Consider the following 22715-nt stretch of genomic DNA (forward strand, 5'->3'; position numbering starts at 1 on the left):
AAAAATCCTGTCATTAGTTCATGGCTTATCACCTGAAGTGCCTCAATATATTAAATCTCTTCTGGGTGTTCCAATCCCTTTTGAGGCAGTACACAATCATTTCTCTCTCTTTCCCTGGACATATATATACATATACAAAGCCATTATGCTATTACCTTTCAGTTGGTCATGTAAAGTCCAGAAATGGAGTAAGAAATAGTAAGTCAAAAAAATGAAAGGGAAGAGATGAGGAAAAGAAATATAACTAGAACTAATTTACATCAAGACCATTCACATCCATCTTACTTAGTATGTAAAATATAATATGTAAAATGGTCTTAATTCAACCTTCTTCAGTCCAGGGCCTTTCAAATGTTAACTTCCAAAATTCCCAGCCAGCATGAACTTCCAGGGGCTCCCAGATAAGTAAAGATTCGTCTAATGTTTGGTACAGAATGTTCTGACTTCTGCAGATACAGCTTGGCTGGATAACATTTATGTTATAATTTAACCTTCAGGTTTGGTGGAAATAGCATATTCTCAGTGTTTAAACATTATCAATAATGCTATAACATCCTTATAGTGTAGTAGAAGCTAAATCATCAAATAATATCAACGTGAATTAATATTTAACTTGAGCAAATTGGGAGTTAAGTTCCCTAAATTTTATCTCAGATAATTCTGGACTGGAGAACACATTTAAACAATATAAATCTCAAAGCTATTTCCTTACTTTCTGCTGTTTCAATTTCAGCAAGAAGGCAAAAGTTTTCATTTAATGTGGAAATTATACCAGGATTTAGATACTGAAAATGAAAGGATCCAATTGCTGTGGAAGAGTTCCTCATCTGAAGTCACATTTTGATTCTTAAAGAATTAAAATTAACAACCTTAAGCCATATTTAAATGAAACAGAATCCTGAATTTAAAGACATTAAGTTGTAATAAAAGATGTGCCTGAAGTTGCTAGAGGTGAATCTGCAGGAAACATTTTAATAAGACTATGCTTTGCTTCTTGCACAACAAAAACTGGCGAATTTGGAATCAATTACAGGGACAGAACTAAAGTATAGTGATATATGTAATAAGTTAAGAATAATGAAATCAAAGAATTAGGCTGTAAACAGCAAGGCAATGTGGCTGCCTTACTGTTTACATCAATTTACCTTCTTGGGAGAGAACAATAAACTTTGATGATTTGATGACTTTCCCATCCAGAGTCCAGACGACAGCAGCAGGTGGATCTGAGGAAACCTGACATCGCAAGACTAATTTTTCACCTTCTACTACTTTGGTATCCTGTAGCTTTTCTGTAAAGGATGGTGCTGTTCCCTTAGGCTCTGTTTTGTTGTCTTCTCCTTTTTCTTCATTTATCCGTCCATCAACTGCTGGCAGGCAACCACCTTGGCAATTACTGTCATTCTTATCCTCTTTCTCTCCTGATTTAACATGTGGTATTTCAGAGCTGGAGTTAGTAACCTGGTCTTCATTCTTGCTACCAGCATTCTGTGTTTTATATCTAGAGCTGGTATCCTGGGATTCTGAAACGGTGCTGGTCTCTGGTAGTTTAGAAGTGGCATTGGTAGCATCCAACTTCTTGGATGCCACAGGATCCTTAGAGGCGATGCTGATACCTGGCACTTTAGAGCTGGCGCTAGATTTCTGCACTTCAGAGTTAGCATCCACATTCTGGACTTGAGTCCCGGGTCCTCCATTCTCAGTTGGTGCTTTTTTCTTTGCAGCAAGCACAGATCTAAAATCTGGGGTGGTTGGCTTTGGAACTGCTGCCTTGTCTAGTAAGGAAGGTTTGGGAGTGCCCTTTTTTGCCAGTACTCCACGGAAGTCTACCTGTTGTGGAGCATGGACCTTCCTTTCTTCTTCTGACAAAGTTTTCGGCTTGACCTGCCGTTGCAGGGTACCACGGAAGTCCATTTGTTTGGCTGGGATTTCCTTCAACTCCTCCTCAGAAAAACTTTTGGTGTTAACTTTCTTTGCCAGAATGTCCCGGAAGTCAATCTGCTCAGCCTCCTGTTGCCTCAGCTTCTCCTCTGTGCTCTCTCGTGTTTCTACTCGTCTTTTGAGCACTCCACGGACACTCTCCTGCTCTTCCTCAACTTGCTGGGCCTCCCCAGTATTCCTCCTGAAGGAGCCACTGATGCTTCTGAATATCAGTGCATCATCCCCACAATCAGCCTCTTGCTGTTCCTTCTGCCTCCCACTGTAAGCAGAGAAGGGTTTGAGAGGGAGAGAGGAAGGGGCGGGAAAAAAGAAAGAGGGGGAGCAAAGAGCTGGTTTACAGAATCAGAGGGGGAATCACCCCCTCAGAGCTAGGACAAAATATGTTTATAGAAGGGAAGGCTGATTAGAGGAATAGTTTATTGCATCAATGATGACTTCAAGAACCATATAAGGGCACTAAATGTTTAAAAAAGTGCTCCACGTTGTCAGCTGTATGATGAAAACAGCTTGTTGGGTCACATTTGGGGATTAGATTGAACAGCAGCCAACCCAAGTCTACGAGGAAAGAGAATTAGCCGAGCAAAAAATAAAACCCACCCACGTAAGTCCCTGGGAACTGTACTCACTCTTTCTGTGTTTCTTCTTTGGAAAATGAACTTTCTCTCAGCGCCAAAGATACCTGACAGCTGCATTCTCCAACTGGGTTTCTAAAAAAGTACAACAAACTGAGACTCAGCAAGAAAAGTTGCTCTCTATTAGATAGTGTGCAGAACAGATCAATCCTTCACTATGCTTAAATTTTCCGTTCCCCAGCCAAGCATCACAGTAGTAGATAGCTACTCCATCATTGGCTAGAAAGAAACATTATTCCCCACCCCCCAAATTTTTCTCTTCAAAATAAAGCCACAGGTGGGAGTCAGAAGAGAATACACCTCTACACAACTAACCTAAAGGAAAATAAGTAGCAGAAAGAAAAAAGAGCTGCTTTGCAATGCCTGAAATCTTTCCAATCCTTGTCCCAGTGTTTGTTTATACAAGACCAAGCTTTTAACTTTCCTAACACTAAGACATTAAAAGCAAGGTCCCCTTTCCCTGCTCCTTTTTTTCCCTCCCCCATCAAACAGCATAATCAACCCGCATGGATTGTTTCAGCTTGTGCATGTTTATATTTAAAAAATAATAATAAAAGTGTCACCATATATGGTGCTGAGCACTTATTCTTCCTTTTGCAGAGGAATGCCAGAGATGCCTGCTGAAAATGACTCCCATTAAAGTCATTAAAATACTTTCCCCTCTTCCCACCCGCCCCCAATACCACGTTATGCTTCACAGCAGATACATCTTCAAGTGGTACATCTCCCCAAGAGTTGCAAAAAGAAAAAAGAAAAAAAGATCAGATTGTTTAAACACTGCTACCACATCCTAAGCAGCTTGCCATTTTATGAAAAAAGCTTTCTTTGCCAACTGTTGAAGAAGAGGTGGACATTTTATCAGTTGGATTTTCAAGTTTTTGCTACCTCAGAACTAGGTCTAAAAGTGGTCGGTTTTTTAAACCAATTTCATTAAGAGAAATATCTGAATTGTTCTTTTTCAAATAAAACCTGTTCTACTTTCAAGATGGCTGTACTTTAACAACCTCCTCAAAATAGAAACACAAGACTAAAAAAAATCTTTAGATTGCTACATCTATGTATATAATCAGAGCATAATTTCTAAACTAGGAGTGAGAAATTTATTTCTGCGGAGGATCATATTTCCAGTTGAATGCTATCAGAATTTGCATGCTAGTAAAGAGCTGGGGCAAGTTTATAGAAATGTGATTGTGAATAAAAATATTAAAACCCTGTTTGTTTACATACTATCCTTAACTTGAGAATGAAGTTAATAGGATGATCAATTGAATGAAAGAGCCAGAAAGAAAGGAAAAAAAGTATTTTGTCCATTTTTGGTTTGGGCCAAAACTGAACTCCCACCCAAATACTTCCATTGCCCAAGAGAATTTAGCCTTTAACCCTGAAAAAGGTTTCAATCCTAACATTACACTCTTAATAAAAAGGTTTTCTATAGTTTTGGACCCATAGGTATTTATTGCAATATTGGGAGAAAAGCTGTTGCGAAACAGGTATTGATGGGTACTAGTTACATTAATTATTCTGAGAAGATTTAGCACAGCTGACACACACAGCTCCAAGTTTTATTTAAAAAGGATCAATTTTCATTTTATGAAGTTCTGAAAACATGAGAGTCCCAGCAATAGGTAATTTTCAAGTTAAGTAATCAACAATTATCCCACAAGTATCCCAAACACTGAATTAGATTTTGAAGCAGTTGCTTTTAACTTTGATTCAAGCTTCTGTCAGTGCTCAGCTACCATGAAGAGGTTCACATGTTGTGCTAACCATGGTTTGTTTAATCATGGTTTGAATAAACCACAATTGGCTATGTACACACAACACCGCAAGTCACTAACCATGACTTACAAATAGCAATAGCTGGCTTCACAAGAGACACCTAAACAAAGCCAAACAAACCACTTTATATCTTAGCACAACGTAGACCAATGAACCCTGTGTTTTAACATACAGAAAGCAAACAGATTAGCCAATTTACCAAGATGATTCATATGTTATAAGTGAGGTAGTTGTGCTTGCAATGAAAAAGTTTAGTGAGCATATTGTAAAATATGGACCCACAAGCAACTGATGCTTAAAAGTGAGAGATGTTGCAGTTGTGCAAATTGCTGGATAGCAAAGTCTCATAAATCCATCCAATACTGCTAAATATTAAGCAAAGTTCCATAATCTACAAATTATAGTCATGTAGGCTTCTAATATGCATATAATCTATAAATATTTTTCATTTTAGCAATAAATAATTAGAACCCTTAAAAACTGTAGGCTAGTGTCTTCCGGTCCTTACTTCTTCCCAGGGGGGACTGTTTTCATCTCTCATAATATTTAAACCCTCAACTTCGGTCCCAAAATATTTCTATATGAAACTTAACCTGATCCCAATCCATGCAACACATCTGTACTTTTATGTTTAAACCACAAGCACAGTGAAAGCCTATTGCCACAGCAACTCCACTTATATTCAAAATAAATATAAAATGTGAAAATAATAACTTTATTTCTTTATTGCTATGATTTACATTCCCACCTATCTCACACAAGTGACTCTGAATGGCTTAAAGGACTAAGACCCACAAACCCACCACACATAACCTCCCTGGCACCTAAGGATAAACGATGACCCCATTTACCATAAATAGTAACAGCAGCAATATTAATAATCATTTGAATATTAACTTTAATAAAGAGAACATATAACTGTGAATAGTAAAATTTAAGGATTACACCGAAGGCTGCAAAACCAGGCACCCTTATCTTGGAGTAAAGCCTACCAAATATAGTGGAACTTACTTTCAAGAAAGTTCCATTCATAGGTTTAGGCTGTGAAAGAAACCTTCATTCTGAACAGTTTGATAATCAAATTTAAAAAGTAGCATATTAAACCTTTTGTTTAAAGTATCTCAGGCCAAAACAGCAATGTAGGTCAAACATAATAAATATTATTCACCGAATAAGGAAATACATCTAAGTGCAGTAAATAGCATGTAATGATATTATCAGTAAGAAGTTGTGCAATTATGTTTTTTAAGACCATACCAGGGAATATAGTTTTATATTTGATCAGTCTTGCCTGGAAGGAAAAATAATCTGATTGTTTTAACTAGTTAAAACATTTCATATTTTGAAAGTATAATTTTAAAAAGAATCTGAATTCAAACTCTATAGATAATCGCTGTGTAATATTATAAATGCTTGATAAGCCTCTTTCTAAGAGTACAAAATCTCTGATTGAAAGTCTAATTAACACAATGCATTGTTATGTATTTGGCAAATGGGGCAACCAGCTGTCCTAGATGGGGTTGTAGCCGCTTGATAAAGTAGATACATAGCTTGAAGGTATTCTTAAATCCTGCTTTCTTTCAGCTCCAGCCTTTCCTTGACTGGGAATCAAAAGGGTGTCAGTAAATGTCTGGAGGTCAATAGGTGGTCAATAAATTATGGAAGGTTGATTGGGGTCAATTAATCTTTTGGGGTCTCTGTAGAGCTCCATGCCAGTCCCTAGTCCTGAAGGTGAAGTGGCTAGCAGCGAGACAGTGTTACTCAGGGTTGGATGGTCAGCCACCAGCGAAAGCAGCCTTAAGTTGTTCCTGTCAGCTGTGTGTTGTTACTGGCCTCGTTTATCTATTATTATTGTTATTATTATTATTTGTAGTACTATTAAAGTAGTATTTATTAAAGTGTTTTCATATAATAAATGTTTAGGGGTCAATGAACAATCTGAAACTTCATGAAGGGGTCAATAAGCTGAAGAGTTTGGGGACCCCTGGCATAGACCAGATAATTTCACAGTGGTCCGGAGTTGGACTGAAACTTATTTTTCAGATGTTTTGCTCTGGAAACAATTTTGAATGGAGCCATCTTGTTCTGTCCAAAACACAGTTGTTCTGGATGGCAGCACTTGAAATGTTTCATTTTGTTTTAGCCACTGTGATTAGAAGACACCATAGGAGGAGAGCCATGTTAGTATATGATGGCAAAAAATCAGGACTCTGATAGCACCTTTTCTAACACATTTTATTAAAAGACATGAGCTTTTGTGAACTGCAGCTCATTTCATCAGATGTATGGAGTGATTAAACTGATGTAGGATTTATTCTGGAATGAGGTGGGGGGGAAAGGAGGGGAAGCCTGATTGATCCTACAGAAGCAGGTTTCATGTGAGATAAGATTACAAGTACCTTATCAATTAACAATTGTGTTAAAAAAAATCTTAATGTGATTGGAAGGCAAATTATCTCTTGCAACTAGGCTGTCTTCTCTTGAATTAACCTGTCTGGACCAGCACAGCAGGAGGGACTGATCATGTTCCCACCACTTTTGCTTTCAGCTAGGTGGGAGGAGATCTGGGTAGAATTCTGGAGTGAACTAGCAGGCATTTTAGCAGCACATGCCACAGTGAAGGAACCATTCTCAATTTGACTATCTTTGGAGAAAGACTGACTGGGGAATGTGCTACAGAGGAAGTAGCTGTGCTAGTCACTATGGAAGCCCAGGAAAAACCACAGCTCCATTAAGAAGCCAACAGGTACAGCAAGAATACCTAAGCCAGATCTACAGCACCCTTGTCTGGTTCAGATCCAAATATGGCACACCTCTAGTCTTTATATAAAGTATGAAGTATCTTCATCTCCAAAGGCACTCTGCAAGCTCCATAATCAATAGGACAAAGGAGTGTGCACAATACATGAGCAGCTAAACTCAGCAAGCCATCATCAACAGAATTTGATTACTGTCTACTTCTCAAAAGTTCTACACTGACAGCTTACTTTGGTTGGTCAATTCATTTTGCAGTTTTTGCCTTTGAGTGCATTTGAAAAGCAAAGAGTAACTTTGACTGTTGGTTCTTGGGGTTTTTTAAAACTTCAGTGTCATTGTTTATTCATTCTCTTGCATTCTGCCCACGGCATTCTCTCATGCCCTTTTTGTTTATGGAGACTTCAAAGTGCACTTAAAAATACAAAAAGTCTCTCTACTGGTTGGCCTGTTTAGCTTAAATGTGTACTAACTCTGTTCAGGCTGTGGTGTGCTGTTGTTGAAATCCATGGTATGGCTTATAAAAGCCAGTTTTAAACTAGTTGATTTGACATATTTGTTACAGTTCTGGCCTTTAGCACTTTAAGTGCAAAAACAAGAGATGTTCTGCTGAGCAAGGATATATGCATGACTTATGACTCCTGGTTACTCTTTTGCTCTGAATGCTACTGAGAACGTCCATTTAAGATGTAAATGAGAGAAGCCAGGGGAGGGATGTGTGTGTATGTGTGTGTGTGTGTGGGGGGGGACAATCCCTCTTTTTCTTTTCTTTCATAATGTTCATTCTATCAGATAGAAAGCGTTATCCTTTTTTTGCAACCAACTAGAGAAAAAAAAGGTAAACCTTTAAATACTGGGGGAGAGAGAGACAGTCAACATTCCTGACTATCTACAAGGTTCGGTAAGGCATTTCTGCACTCCAATTCCTTTTAGTTTGAATACTTATACCCCCAGTTGCTCCAAGTTCTAGGTAAGTGAGGCCTAAGGCTACCTTGCAGATCTCCAGCCAACCACTAAAGGGTGGCAAACAGAGAGTTCTCTATTATTGTTCATGTTTAGGTGACTAAAAGAGCTACTCCTCCTATAAATATATACTTGCACTTGGTGTACCTGAGTTGTATTTCATACTGGCCAGCTTGATGGGGCTCAATATTCCTTATAATCAATGTAAAGATGTCTTCATTTTGTAGGAATTCATAGCCTGCTTCTGTTGTTAGTTCCTGTCCATCTTTGAACCAGTGAACTGAGGGGAATGGATCTCCGGCAATGGCACAGGAAACAATGACATTCTGTCCCACTACTGCTCTCACTGATTGTGGTTTGCTAATGAACCATGGCTGAATGCCATCCTGAGGTTCTGCAACACAAAGAAAAAATGGTAAGAGAGGCAGAGAGAAAGCCTAATAACATTGGTGGGATCACTTGTCCTAAATTTCAGTTGGGTCTACATATTACTTATGACAAACCATCTTATGGCTATTATCCTTTGGATGCATATTCTGAACCGAAATCCTACTCACAATATTCTGGTCAGTGCAACAGCAGGAGGAATAATCTTTGTCAATTCTCTATATAGCAGAAGTAGGCAAGTAGGCAAGAAGTAGGCAAGATATAACCCCAGATACTTCCCTCAATGCTGAATTGTGTTCTCTACTTCATTTGACTTTTTTATAAAGATTTTTTAAAATAAAAACAAATAAACAGGAAGCTAGCACGCTGCAATATATATTTACAAAAATGCCTTTGACATAAAGTCAAAGATAGAGAGATAGAGAGCATCTTCTGGAAAATGGGCTTATCTTCTACTAAATGGGTGCATTGTGACTGGCCATGCCTACCTCAGCAGCCATTTGTGAATGTGCAAACAAACCTATAGAAATGCTGTGTTCTGAAGCATGTAGTAAGGGATCATGCTACTTCATTTAAAATTTTATTTCATCTTTTTGCATCACGAGTTAGTAGGTCCCTCTTCAAAATGAATGAATGAATGAATGAATAAATAAATAAAAAGCCCATGCCTGTAACAGTACTAAAAGTTTAGATTCAGACTTTATCATAAGCCACTCTGCACAACACACAGAAAAGTTGCACATTATGTACATATCCATCCATCCCTTTTCCTGGGGAACACATCAGGTAATCTCCATCTGAATAGTTATTATTTGCTGTAACAAAAGTTTCCATCATAGCTACAGCAACAGCATGTCCAGTGTGCTTACAACTGGTTCAAAGAAAAGGAAAAAAAACCAAGCAAGGTGGTCTATAGATACAGAAGGAATGATAAAAAGAAGGAAATTAAAAAAAAGATAAGTGAACACATTATTTTTTCTAGGGTGAAGAGATGATGGCTTAGCATTTTCAAATTTGTTTGACTCTAAAAAAAAGTTTTCCTGAGGATCTCCATGTTTCTTTTGTTCCAGAAATCGGAAGTCTTTAAGACAAAAAGCCAGAACCCAGATGGTACACAGTGTGTACTTTTTAAAAAATCTGGTCTGCTGTGAGCTGGAGAGAAGGGTAACGTTTAAGCAAACAAACTGAAGGAAGACAACTTTATATACCTAGACAACTGAAGAATGGGAAGATGAACTCTTGAAATGTCCAAAAAATCAGTAACTGGCATCCTAAAATTCTGACTTGAAACTCATAACAATTAATTAATTAATAAGATTTGAGACAGCTTTACATACTCTTAAGTGAGGAGAGCAAGGGATCTTAGCTAAGGGTAACTCCCACATAGAGAACAATCTCAGGAGGAGGTATTTGTATTTAGAGATATCTTTGTAGCTGTTAACTTGCTATTTTTATAGTCCTAGTAATAAATAAATTCAAAAGAATATCTGACTTCTATACAACTTTTCCAAAATCCTGAAGCAGCCCTCTTCAACCTAGTGCCCTCCAAATACATTGGATTAGAATCCTCTTATTTCCCACGTGGGCTGAAAACTATGGGATTTGTTGACTAACATACCTGAGGGTAATAGGTTAGAAAACACTAGTGTACAGTTTCATTAACAAGCTCTGAATCTTTACACAACTTAATTATATTTAATCATAACCCAAGTTGGCAAATTTTCTGATTGCCAAAATCTCTCTATAAACCCCAATCAGCTTCACACCAAAATAACTCTGTGCATATAAGAGTGATTATGCAGGAGTTTAATTATTAACCCTTTCTCATCTACTGTGAATCTTGGGAAATGTATGCATATGTATTATAAGTACAGTTATAATTTAGTTGTGCTGATATTTTAGGGCAAAATTTCTACAAACTATGTTAACTGTTTCATCATTATTTACTCCATCAATATTTTCTGGAACAGGAACGAGGAGCTTGCAGCCCTAGGCCTAATTTCATCAAGTTCTCGGGCTATTGACCATCCCTTTAAAAGCAATCAATCCAGACCTGTGGCAGAAGCTACCTGAATATTGCCTGACAGTCTGTGCTAGGAAAGAGACATGGGGAGAGAAGGTGAAGGGGGTAGCCAGAAATAGAGAAACTGAGAAATGGGTGGCAGAAAAAAAAAGGGGGGGAGAGTGGGGAGAGAGCAAAGGGAGTGGTTCCATTCACTTTGCCTTGGACCTCTACTCCCATGCACGGGATCCCTAAAAGAACGTGGACCTTGACAACAATAAAAGGCTCCCTATCCCTGCCCTAGCACATAATGTACGTGGGATGCACAGGCCTAAAAAAGCAATCCATGCCTCAAAGAAAGCGTCTGGGTGCACTCTCACCCCAATGTAAGTTTCCATATTCTCACAAGCAGCATCCATGCAGCTATCTTTTGGGTGACTCATTCTGGCTAAATAATGTTTGCTTTCATTATACTTTTTGCTTCATTCTGCTCGCAAAGATTCACTGCCCTCATTCACTACACTCCCAATGGTTGGGCTGGGGTTCCTTTGGGTTTAGTAGCATGGGCTTAGCTAAGGTAACATTAAAGCTCTTTTTGAAAGTGCTGCTCCAAGAAGCAGTGTTTAATAAGCCTGTGCAGGACTCCAGATCTGAAGGGTAAAAGTGGTGCTTCAGGGGGCACTTGTACAGCACCCACTGGGAATCTCTTAAAGTGGAGGTGGCGGCGGCAGCGGCAGCAGCAGCAGCTTTTCCCAGAACTGCTACAGCGCAATTCTGGGAAAAGACATGCTTGGTTTCTGGAAATGCTAACAGACGCTATGTCTGTGTCCATGCATGCAACATATGGGTTTCCTCCCTCTTTGCTTGTTTAGATTACTCAAAGCCATTATTTTATGGCCTGTAGTTATCTAAACACATGACATGTCCAAATTAGGCCATTGTGTACATAGGAGTAAAAAGTACATATATTATTGCTATTTTAGTAAATAGCAATTTCTATCTATAAACATAATTTCTATCTATAAATATTCCATTCCATCGGTTGTTCAAGCAAATAAATGTAACTGCTCAGGATTATGCCATATTACCATTGTTTCATTCATAAGTAAGAAAACAATAAATAGAAATATACTGATTGTAACTTGATCTTAAAATGTATTCATCATTAACCAAGTTTCTGAGCTAAATATTCAGTCAGACAGTCATATCTCTACACTTCTTACCTCTGCAGAAACACATCATAACCTTTTAGAAATCTATGTATTCTCATTTAATACTTCAATATTCTTTTCTGGATATAGAAATCAGAGTGCATTCTTCCTAGTGAAGCAGAATGAACTATATGGCCAAATATCCATTAAAAATTGTATATAAAGTGAAATGATAGAGTTTCAGAGAGACAGAGAAGTTCTCAACTTTTTGAATACTTTCCTGTGTAGCTGTTCAATCATGCAGAAAATGGTGTGTGGGTGGGTGGGTGGAGAGGGAGAGGGAGGGAGAGACATATAGATACATAGACATAAATACTTTACCTTGTACAGTCAGGGTTGCTTTAGTATGAATTCCTCCTAAGTCATTCCAGGCCTCACAGGTGTACTCTCCTGTATCTTCAGGAAATACCTCCTGGATATACAGGCGGTACACATTGCCCTTCTTCTCAAAGTGAAAATCCTCTGTTTCCTGGATTTCTTTACCATTGTGAAGCCAAATTATTTCAGGAGGTGGATTAGCTGAGCCACAAAACAAAACAGAAGTCTTTGAGATAAAACAAAAGCAGCAGGGGAAGTCTATGAACTATTCTATTAGGCCAACTGCAACCCTAAGATAAGGCGGAACAAGCAACTCACTTCGACTTCCTGCTGCCATGGTAATATTAAAAAGATCTATTCTGAGTAAAATATAGGGTTATATTACAGAACATGTGCATGTTGGTGAATTCATATCTGCACACACATGCATGCACACACAAGTTCCTTGACTTTAGTCACATTAATGCACCTGTGCCTGATCAACTATTATTTTATGGGTCCTTATCAAGAGCATAACATGCCCAAACATACATATTATGTCCCAGAATTAGTGGATCTGCACCATTATCTGTCCTCCCCCACCCTTTTTTCTAACCTTCTGAAAATGTCTTTTGCAAAATAGATGTAATAATTTATTCAAATATGCTTTGGGCACTTTTCTCATTATGCGTTTTATTGTTTTGCACCCCATTTAATCCAACTATTCAACAGAGAAACTGAGTTTTCACAAATCATTTCTTACTCTTCCATAGATCTAGACGAAGGCTTCTATTTATTTGTTTGTACTACAATTTTTATAGCCTAACCCAAATAGGCTCTGGGCAAGCTACAACAAAGTCCAAAGAAGTACACAAAAAGCATATAATAAAAATCAACAATGGTAAAGCTCAACGTATGAAAGGTACCACTCGGTTAACCTAAGGGCCAAATGCCCACCGGAACAGAACTGCTTTAGTTTGTTTTCGGAATACCTGCCAAGTAGGGGCCATCTCTATTTCCAGGGAAGAGTATTCCATAAAATGGGAGCTACCACTGAGAAGTTGCATGAAAACGTCCTAGCTTTTTAGCCATACCAGACATGGATTGCTTTTAACTTCCTTTCTTCAAATTTCAAGCACTTCTTTATTCTACAGTGGCAGGAGAGCCATCTATTTATCTTACACTCTGTTGGCTTCCCTGACTTCTTTAATGCTAAAAAGTTAAAAAAGAAAAAAGGGGATAAAGAGAAAAAGGTAGCAGCCATGAACCAAAGGCAAAAAACCTTTGAGAGAGGGAGCGTGATAAGGGAAGGGGGAGTTGGGATGACTAACCACTGTTGGCGCTGAGAGCAGATAGCTGAAGTGCCACAGGGGCCCATTCCCCCCCAATATTCCCCCTTGGTCTGAATGATTTATGATATGGTGGGCCCCTTAGGGCAGAGGCCAGGAGGGTGGGTGGAGGATCACCTTGGGCGATTCAGGGCAGGTATTCATGTGGTGATGGGCATGGGACATTATGACAGGAGCCAGAGGGCAGGCCCCGATGTGTTATACCGGTGGGGTGTTCCAGCCCTCTACAATCAAGCCCAGATCCTGGTCAGCTGACCTACAAAGGCCTGGGTTTTTGGCTGCTGCTGATGAATGCCAGGTTGGTCAATAATAAGGCCCCCCTAATACATGATCTTATTGGGGAGGAGCAGGCTGACCTGGCATGCATTACTGAGACCTGGCTGACACCAGAAGGGGATGCTGCCCTTTCGGAAGTGTGTCCAGCCGGGTTTAGGGTTTGGCACCAGGTGAGACCCCAGGGTAGGGGAGGGTGTGTGGCAGTGGTCATCCGAGAATCTCTGCTGGCCTTCAGGGACTCTGCTCCACAAGTTGCTGGATGTGAGACCCTGTTCCTGAGGATGGGCACGTGGGATCAGTTGGGAGTTTTGCTTCTGTACCAGCCTCCTGCTGTGTAGCAAACCCCCTGCCTGAGCTGCTGGACGCCATCTCAGGGTTGGCAGTGGAGTTTCCCAGGCTTATGGTCTTGGGGGACTTTAATCTGCCATCCCTGGGGTTGGCCTTGGAGGCGGCTCAGGAGTTCATAGCTACCATGGCAGCCATGGGCCTATCCCAGGTCCTCCATGGCCTGACTCAGGACAGTGGTCACACTCCAGACATGGTTTTCTTGTCAGAGCAGTGGCAGCATGATCTGGTGGGGGATTTGGTATTATACCCTTTGTCACGATCAGACTACTCCCTGGTGGCCTTGAGATTCTCCTATGCTGCCCTCCTCTGCAGGGAGGTGGGACCTATTCGAACAGTCTGCCCCTGGCGACTGACAGACCCACAAGGGTTCCAAAGGTTGCTGGGGGTTGGTCCTGAGGCCTTGATGCATGGTCCAGCGGAGGCCCTGGCTGCAGCCTGGAATAAGGAGGTGGCCGGGGCCTTGGACAGGATCATGCCTGTGTGGCCTCTCTTGGCCCATCGCCCCCAGCACTCCCCATGGTTAACCCATGAGTTAAGGGTGCTGAAAAGAGCCAAGAGACGTCTAGAGCACTGCTGGTAGAAAACTAAGGACGAGTCTGACCGAACATGGGTTAGAGCTGTTATTAAGGCCTAACTTGTGGAGATAAGGGCAGTGAAATGTCATCATTTCTCTGCTCTTATTGCATCCACAGAGTGTTGCCCAGCAGCCCTGTTTGGGGTCACCCGGTCCCTCCTGAGTAGGGAGGGCTCAGAGGACCACCTACAGGGCCATGCAGAGGAATTTACTGAACACCTGACAGATAAAATTGCTTGGATCTGTTCCCAGTTGGAGGCCAAAAGTGATGCAGGTCCAGTGGAGATACCCGGGGAGTGGACTTACCCAGTTATCTGGAAATGGTTTGAACCTGTTGGACCTGAGGAAGTGGACAGAGTCCTCGGGGCTGTTAGTCTGGCTACCTGTATTTTAGATCTTTGTCCCTCCTGGTTGGTTAAAGCCACCAGGGAGGTGACATTAGGGTGGGTACTGGCAGTGGTCAATTCATCCTTGCTGGAGGGGGCATTCCTGAAGCCTTTTAAGGAGGCCCTGGTCTGCCCCCTCAAGAAACTATCGCTAGATTCCATCCATCTGGACAATTTTCATCCAGTTTCCCACCTCCCCTTTTTAGGAAAGGTGGTGGAAAAGGTAGTCACATGACAGCTTCAGAAGATCCTGGAGGAAACAGATTATCTGGACCCCTATCAGGGGGTTTCAGGCCCGGTTATGGGACAGAAACAGCATTGGTCGCACTTTTAGATGATCTCTGGCGAGAGCAGGATGGAGGTAGTGCATCCATCCTTGCTCTTCTTGACCTCTCGGCGGCTTTCGATATCATCGACCATGGTATCCTTTTGGGTCATCATCTTGACTGTTTTAGTTTTTTTATGTATATAGTCTTTCTATGTATATAGTCTTTTTATATAGTTTGATTTTTTAACTAAATTAATGTGAATATTTATATTTTTAACTGTTTTTGAGGTTTGATTTTAATTGTAAGCCGCCCAGAATCACCCTCTGAGGGAGATGGGCAGCGTATAGATTTAATAAATAAATTTTAAAAACTGCTTGATTACATAGCAGAATATCTGTTAAAATTCAGAACAGTTATTTGTTATTTAGTTTTATTTCTATATTGCTTTTCCTCCCAAAGACTAGAAAACACAAACACTTACCTGAAACTTCCACCGTCATAATCACTTGGCTTCCATCCATCACCTTGAGGTCACTTAGGCCTTTCAGGAGGACTGGAGAAAAGGTTTTGTTGGCTGGAACTGCATGTGCACTTTCCAGTTTGATTCTGCTCCTCTTTTCTGCTTAAATAAAAGACATAATTGTTACCCATAAGGAATTCTTGTATAAAGGATTCAGTTACTCTTATCAGAACACAATTTAATAGGATAGCACCATTTCCAATGTGCAACAACTATTCTCAGCACTACTCAAGTCAGTGCCTTTGCTGAAATCTACATGAAAAAATATAATTCTACATTTACAGATTATTATTACTAATCAAGTATTTTAATTCAAAATTGTTTTGCAAAAATTTCTGAAATAGTTATAGAATACATAACACCCATTTTATTATTTACATATCTTTACTAAAGATAGAAGTAAAAATAATAATAAATCACATTCTAATTTTGGGTATTGAGAAATTTTCTAAAAGATCTTTTCCATTCAATTTTTTTCCTACAAAATTTGTATAAATAGTGAGAACAATTATTCTTCTAGTTTAACCTCTGCCTAAATATGCCATTTGGCTCAAACGTATCTTATGGCAAATTGTTTTTAGTGAGTGATTATCTAGGAGATTAACAAAGCTTCTTTGCAGCTATTAGTGTAAGAAATGATAAAGACAATAAAAATTGAAGCAGGGGGGAGAGGACCCACAGACAAGAGCATCAAAGAGCAAACCTTTTATAAAGAAGAGTGAATGGTATTTCTGAAAATAATCCACAAGGTTGTTTTCATACTATATGATGTACCTTGTACTATATTTACATGGAAGAATTATATGTTGTGAAGAAAACTCAAGAAAGATAGATACTGTTAGGAAAAAGCCAGTTCCATGATTACTGCAATTGGTGGAATCCCATCATGTTCGTGAAAATCATCTTCAGGCAGTGAAATTGCCCTTAGGTCAGGATGCAGAAGGAGTGGCCTAGGAACCACATGCAGGTCATCAGCATCCCTTCTGAGCCTCCAGAGCGCTCCTTTTATTTGCATTTTTTGGAATTTTGGTAGTAAACTGAGGGGCAAATATCTCCAGCTTGCAAATAAGCCTTATGTCCACTTAAGACCCAAGACCTGTTTTAATCTCATCTACTTTTAGGGTACAACCACAGACATGCCACACAAAGCCTGGTCTGATCCTTGTGCTGACTGAAATTGGGAACTTTTGTTTTAGTGAAAGGAAATGGTTTAACAAGCTGCTTTTTCTCCTCTTATTTACAGGAAGGAATACAGCAGAAGGAATAACCTGATCTAAAACTTCCGGAACACAACCTCAAACAAATAAGAACATCTATGTAATTATTTCATTGCATATTATTCTCATTTAACACTTAGCTAGTATTTAAAATAAGCATGCATATGGTATGTTAGGCTCATTGGTATGTCTTCACTAGAATTTCCTGGATACTTTAATCAGTATGGCTTAACTGGACTCTTGGCACACACTCATCTTAAGGCTGCAAGACCAGCCATATGGCATGTCTAATTAAGAATGTTTATTGCATACTAGAAGAAGCCACTTAAATGATTCATTGTCCTTTGTCAAAATGAAGGTACAATCCTCTTTTTATACACACTGTAATTTAATTCCAGAAATTCTTTCTCCTAGCCCTCCTATTGTTCAGTGGACTTTTTGCCCTGTACTTCTTAGCTTTGAAGCTGGATGATTGGTGGTTGTTGACATAACTGCCATCTCTACTTTAGAAACTGTGGCTCTCAACACCCACAAACCAGTAATAGAACTAATTTGGTTCTAATCTTTATAACCTTCTTAATTCAGGAAGAAAAATTATGAATACTTTACATTCACTGCATAAGCAAATACAGAAGCTTAAGAAATGAAGCTTACTTTACATTTTTTTAAAGCTTTAGATATTCTATGGACATATAAACAAACAGTGTTAAGTGGTGCTATTATATATTTTTATCTATCTCAGTCAAATAAGAATGTCGAATGTGCATCTGTGCATATTTCTTTTCTCTTTATCCACCTAGCTGAGCAAACCTTTTATCTGATCAAATGGGCCACAAGAATAAATACACTGGTTTTTAAGGCACTACAAGACGCTTTAACTTCTACTGCGGCTAGCAACAGACAGGCTCCTTTGAAATTTATACTGAAGCAAGTTTCCATTGCAATAATACTTTTCATTATTCCTTAGCCCATCTAAACATATTAACTAAATGTTTTCTTCTTGTTCTGTGTAGGAAACTTTTTTCATTGAAGAATTGATGAACTTTGTCATTAAATTCCCTCTTTTGGTCAATGGAGCTTTCTGTATATTATCATCAGGTCATGGTTATATTAAAGAAATGAGCAAGGCAATTATAAATGTGCAATCAGAGTGACACAATCTAGATTCCGAAACACATCGCCCAAGAACCAATTCAATGATAACTCACCAGTAGTCACTGAGAACTGATGCTGAGCATCTATATTCTGCTTTTGAATTCAGTACAATTTACCTTTGAGTAGAAAGGTACAACATAGTGGAATAAAATAGTTTGACAAGAGATTAGGAAATATTAACCCTAATTCTTTTTTTAAAAAAAAATTCACATCCTGTAATCGTACAATGTGTCATTAAATATGAACCCCCTCCCCCCCAGCCACATTTATATGTGTGTCTCTTCCTTTCAGTTTTAATACTTTGCACTCCAACCTTGGGAACTTACAATGGCACAGGATGCAGATTCCAATGAGAAAACAAGAAACAGCCTCTCCAATTACCAACCTAAAAATGGCCATGCTTAGTCTGAATGGTTAGAAATGGAAAAGGAAACTTCCAAATCATAAAAAGCATTTTTATTACATATAAAGTTCAAAAATAACTTTCCCACAGCACTCCTTCTTACTTAATAGAGCAGCTTGTTCATGAATGAAAAGGGCCATCTTTTATCAGCATCCCAACTGTGAGTGGCATACAATGCTCCTCAAGTCGGCTCCACAGAGATTTAGGTTCAAGTGCTTCTTCCAGAGAATACTTTTTTCAGCATGCAGAAAGTACCCTCTGCTCTGTCTTTACTTTCTTCTGCCCATATGACAGTTTCCCATGACCACAGCCAAAACTATCAGGATATTGAAAGGATATTAATTCCTGTGCCAACTTCAAGATTCTACACGATCCCTTCTGGGGATTGATGTATTAAAACAGGAATGCACTAAAGTACCTTCCTAATGTTTGTTCACTTGCTTGACAATACACCTCAAGAGCTCAGATTAGTATGTGGCTGGCAGTCTGATTCATCCAGGAATGCAAATAGGAGAAGGCCCCAATCATTGCTGCTAGTATCTCTTAGCCAATTAATGGACTTCTACTTTTCTTAATATTGCCCTCTCTCATCAAGATTTCAAAGACCCATTTTTTAAATTCCCCCTCCCCTTTTCAACTTTCAGTATATCTTACATGGGTAGTTCTTAAATGTAATCCCTCATTCATTTCTCATATGGCCATGTTATGTTAAGTGCCTCCAAATGTAATCAAAGTATGGGGGAGGGGGGCAAAGGAGAGAAGAAAAATGCTATATATTTATAATATATAGATATATCTCCTTCCCAACACTCTTTATTTATTATAGACAAAATATAACATGGTTAGTGTAATGTGGAATGGTGTCTCAGAATAGACTGAGAAAAATTCTCAGCTTTTTCTTAGATTTGAGGAATTGCCTGTTGTGCCCAAGAATGGCCAAATTTCTATTCTTAGTTTTCAAAAATCTCCTATGAATATTGCTATCACCCCAAGTACTTTTGTTCTCAAAACTTTATCAGTTCCCGAAAGCCTGAGAAACTGGACTTTTTTGGACACACTCATTTTTGTGGAAAACTCTGCAGCCAATAATTGAGATATTGAAATATAAAAGGAAGGGTAGGTGAGTGCATTCATTTCTTAATATCTAACTCTTGTTCACAATTTTCAACACTTTTTTTTTTTGTCTTGGTTCTGGTGTTTGAGCTGACAGTGATACCTATTTGCCTGTGCATCAAAGAATGATTATCACTTCACAGAATGAAGTAAATAACTTCTCTCCCTTTATAAAAGAAAACCCACAAGCAGGCTAGTTTAAAACTAACCAAATAGTGGTTTTATTTTCTCATCAGTAAATTCTCATCAAAATAAACTAAATCCAAATTTAGTACAACAAGAATCATAATCCCTAATGTTTAGTTTCAGGAAAAGAGATTTAAATCTGCCAAAGGAGTGTATGCCAGAGCTTTACAATAAGGCAGCCAAATAATGCCTAGCCTGAATCCTTTGCAGACACACATGCTCAGCAATACTGACCATTTATGGTGATTAAAATATTGTGTTGGCTCCCAGTCTCATAAATCAACTGAGCTTCAGAAAAAGACTTAACTCTCAAAGTGCTAGTTTGCTAAGCATGCAGAGTAGTAGTCACAAAAAAAAATACCACGTGGCCAAATCACTCAACCAGCATCTTTCAAATAAGATGTTCCACATTAGACTTCATCTCCATTCTGGTTTACATCCAGACTCCACTTAATTATGCTTTAACACTGTTAATTCAAGGGGAAGAAATAAGTTTGCTGAACAGAAACCCAATATGCAAAGTCATTCAGTTTCTATTTCTCGCTACAAAATGTATTTTTAAAACTGCAACCCCACAAACACAACTTGAAATCAAAAAGGTGTGATATGTGCAAGTCGTATTAGAATCAACGTAACAGTCATTAATTTGTTTTCATTAATTTCCTTTCTCTTAATAGCTCAGCCTGGTGTTCCCTTCGACTGGACTGACTGGTATTTTTAGGACTGTCAGGGAAAGCATCTATTTTTGCTATGTCTGGAATTGGATAAAAGGATGAGACTGAGAGAAATCAAACCTTCTCAGCAATTCATTTTGTATATACACAAGATGACCTATAAGTATAAATCAGGAGCAGCCTAATGACTGTGAGATGACTTTTTCAATCTAGCAAGAAATAGATACATTGCTTATCTACATAATTGGGCAATCCAATTTTGTCATCCCATTGGCTTAAATCAAGAGAAATGCAACCAGTCCCAGATATGGTCATGTCAGTTGCACCAACTCTTCTAGACATAAATAAAGCAGCTTTTCTTTAGGCTGAAGTGTTTTCAAGGCTCTGTGATAATATTTAAAGATAATACAAAATATGTTATCCAGCAGCAATTCCGTCTCTTTAAAAGCAAACCAACATTCAGCACTCTTTTTTCTTAACTGCAGAATGGGGAAGGTTAATCTAAGATGTTATCATATTCCAAGGTTGATAATAATTGTTTCTTGCATTTATAACAGCTTACTTGAAGGATCTCTATACATAGTAAAAAGCTCATTCAAATCTTAATTTGCATAACAGAGACTTGGTCAGGGAGGTAGGTGGGCCTTCCAAATAGGCCACCATATAGTACAACAAACCAAGCTGAGTAGCTGGAAAGGGCAGCACTGGTACTGGAAACCCTCAGAATTGGTGCTGGTTGACCGCAATGTTCACTTTGATGTGGCTTGTTGGAGCAACTCAGGAGTTCAGAGTAGCTGTGGCAACCCAGATTTGTCAGAGGGCCAATATATGATGCAGTACACATGATCAATTTGATCTTTGCCTCAAGTGTTCCCATTGTCAAGACTGAGCTACCCTCTTTAAGACTTAGTATGCAGTTGTATCTCAACTTAGTAAATGTAGAGTTCTCTTCAGGATAATCTGCTGAAAAGGCTATTGGATCCAGGTTTCAACTGAATTCTGTTGATACCCTAGTTGACATATGGAATGAGGAATTTGCTAGGGTAGTCATCAAAATTATTCCTAAATACTTTCTCTAACCTACTTGAAAAAAACAGCTATGCAGTATTTGCCTGAACAGTGTGTAAGTGAAGACAAAGCATAAACCACATCTGAAGACTTACTGTATTATTATTATTATTATTATTATTATTATTATTATTATTATTATTTATCCTGCCTTTTTTATACAAACTCAAGGCAGCAAACATACCTAATACTCCTGCCTCTTATTTCCCCAGAACAACAACTCTTTCAGGTGGGTTGGGCTGAGAGAGAGACTGGCCCAAAGTCAGCAGCCAGCGTTCATGCCCAATGGAGGCCAACAACTCACATTCTCCTGGTTTCCAGGCAAGCACCTTCACCAGACTGGCTTTCTACTGTAGCAATATCCAGAGGAAATAAACTGCGGAAGGGTTGAATTTAAGGTTGCATAAGAAATGAACTTGGCAAGAGTGCCACCAAAATGCATAACAAATCTGTGATGGGGTAAAGAAAGGTCTTCTTTGAACAGAAGGTGTGAATGCACACAGAAACAAAGCATTTCTTAATCAATTAATGAGAGTCATGTGTACCATATAGGAGGCCTTTTTATGGAGACTTGCATGGATGAAATTATAATAAAACTGTAACAAAGAAAAATGTTCTGAAATTCTGAGAGGCCCCTTCAGATTATGAGACCTTAAACTATAGCTTGTTTAGCTTATATCTAAATCCAGCTCAACAAGCCCTAAAAAAAAAGGTGGCAGATGAGAAGAACAGAATAAAAACCTCTGTGACTCTTGGAAAGGAAAAAAATCCCAGCTAGTTTCCTGAATGCTCTAGAATGTGGCTGCTACTTTAAAGGATAGCTAGCAAACCTCTTCTTTGTTGGAAACAATTATTCATCAACCAAAAGCACCTAAGTTTTACTTATGCTTCTTTGACTGTCTCCTGAATTTACTATAGTTTCTGACCTTATCTGATTTCTGTCTACTCTTTTTCCTGAAACTTAGTTTCTGTAAATCACTTCCTGACTCAGAAGGTACACTTCTGGAAATGGATGAAACACTCCACAAATTAAATGTTCCAGAACATACCATATTCCAGAAAAAAGATCATACCAGTTGGCATACGACAGGACCTTAATGACTTTTTTCTTCAGAATGAAAAGACTTTCCTACTGTAAGATACTTTAATGAACCAGAAAAATAAGTTCAGGGCAAAGTACAAATGGGTAATGTAGCTTTAAGTATATGTACTGA

General features: G+C 38.8%; 1 protein-coding gene across 2 annotated transcripts in view; it reads right to left on the reverse strand.

Moving 5' to 3' along the window:
- The window catches only part of MYLK (myosin light chain kinase), a 204925-nt gene that overhangs the window by 73349 nt on the left and 108861 nt on the right, over positions 1–22715 (reverse strand). Inside the window, exons 12-16 of one of the 2 annotated variants that reach the window (XM_025170519.2) lie at positions 15647–15784; positions 11988–12185; positions 8214–8460; positions 2565–2645; positions 1146–2197 (exon numbers count right to left, since the gene is read on the reverse strand). In XM_025170519.2, coding sequence (XP_025026287.1) covers positions 1146–2197; positions 2565–2645; positions 8214–8460; positions 11988–12185; positions 15647–15784 — 1716 coding nt within the window. Of the gene's footprint in view, positions 1–1145; positions 2198–2564; positions 2646–8213; positions 8461–11987; positions 12186–15646; positions 15788–22715 lie in introns of both variants that reach the window. The other variant, XM_025170489.2, reaches the window with a different exon arrangement.

This window comes from Python bivittatus, unplaced genomic scaffold (genome assembly GCF_059951505.1).
Source record: "Python bivittatus isolate LINGU-HERP-01145 unplaced genomic scaffold, Pbiv_v1 ctg000480_np1212, whole genome shotgun sequence".
In the NCBI taxonomy this organism is placed as follows: Eukaryota; Metazoa; Chordata; class Lepidosauria; order Squamata; family Pythonidae; genus Python; species Python bivittatus.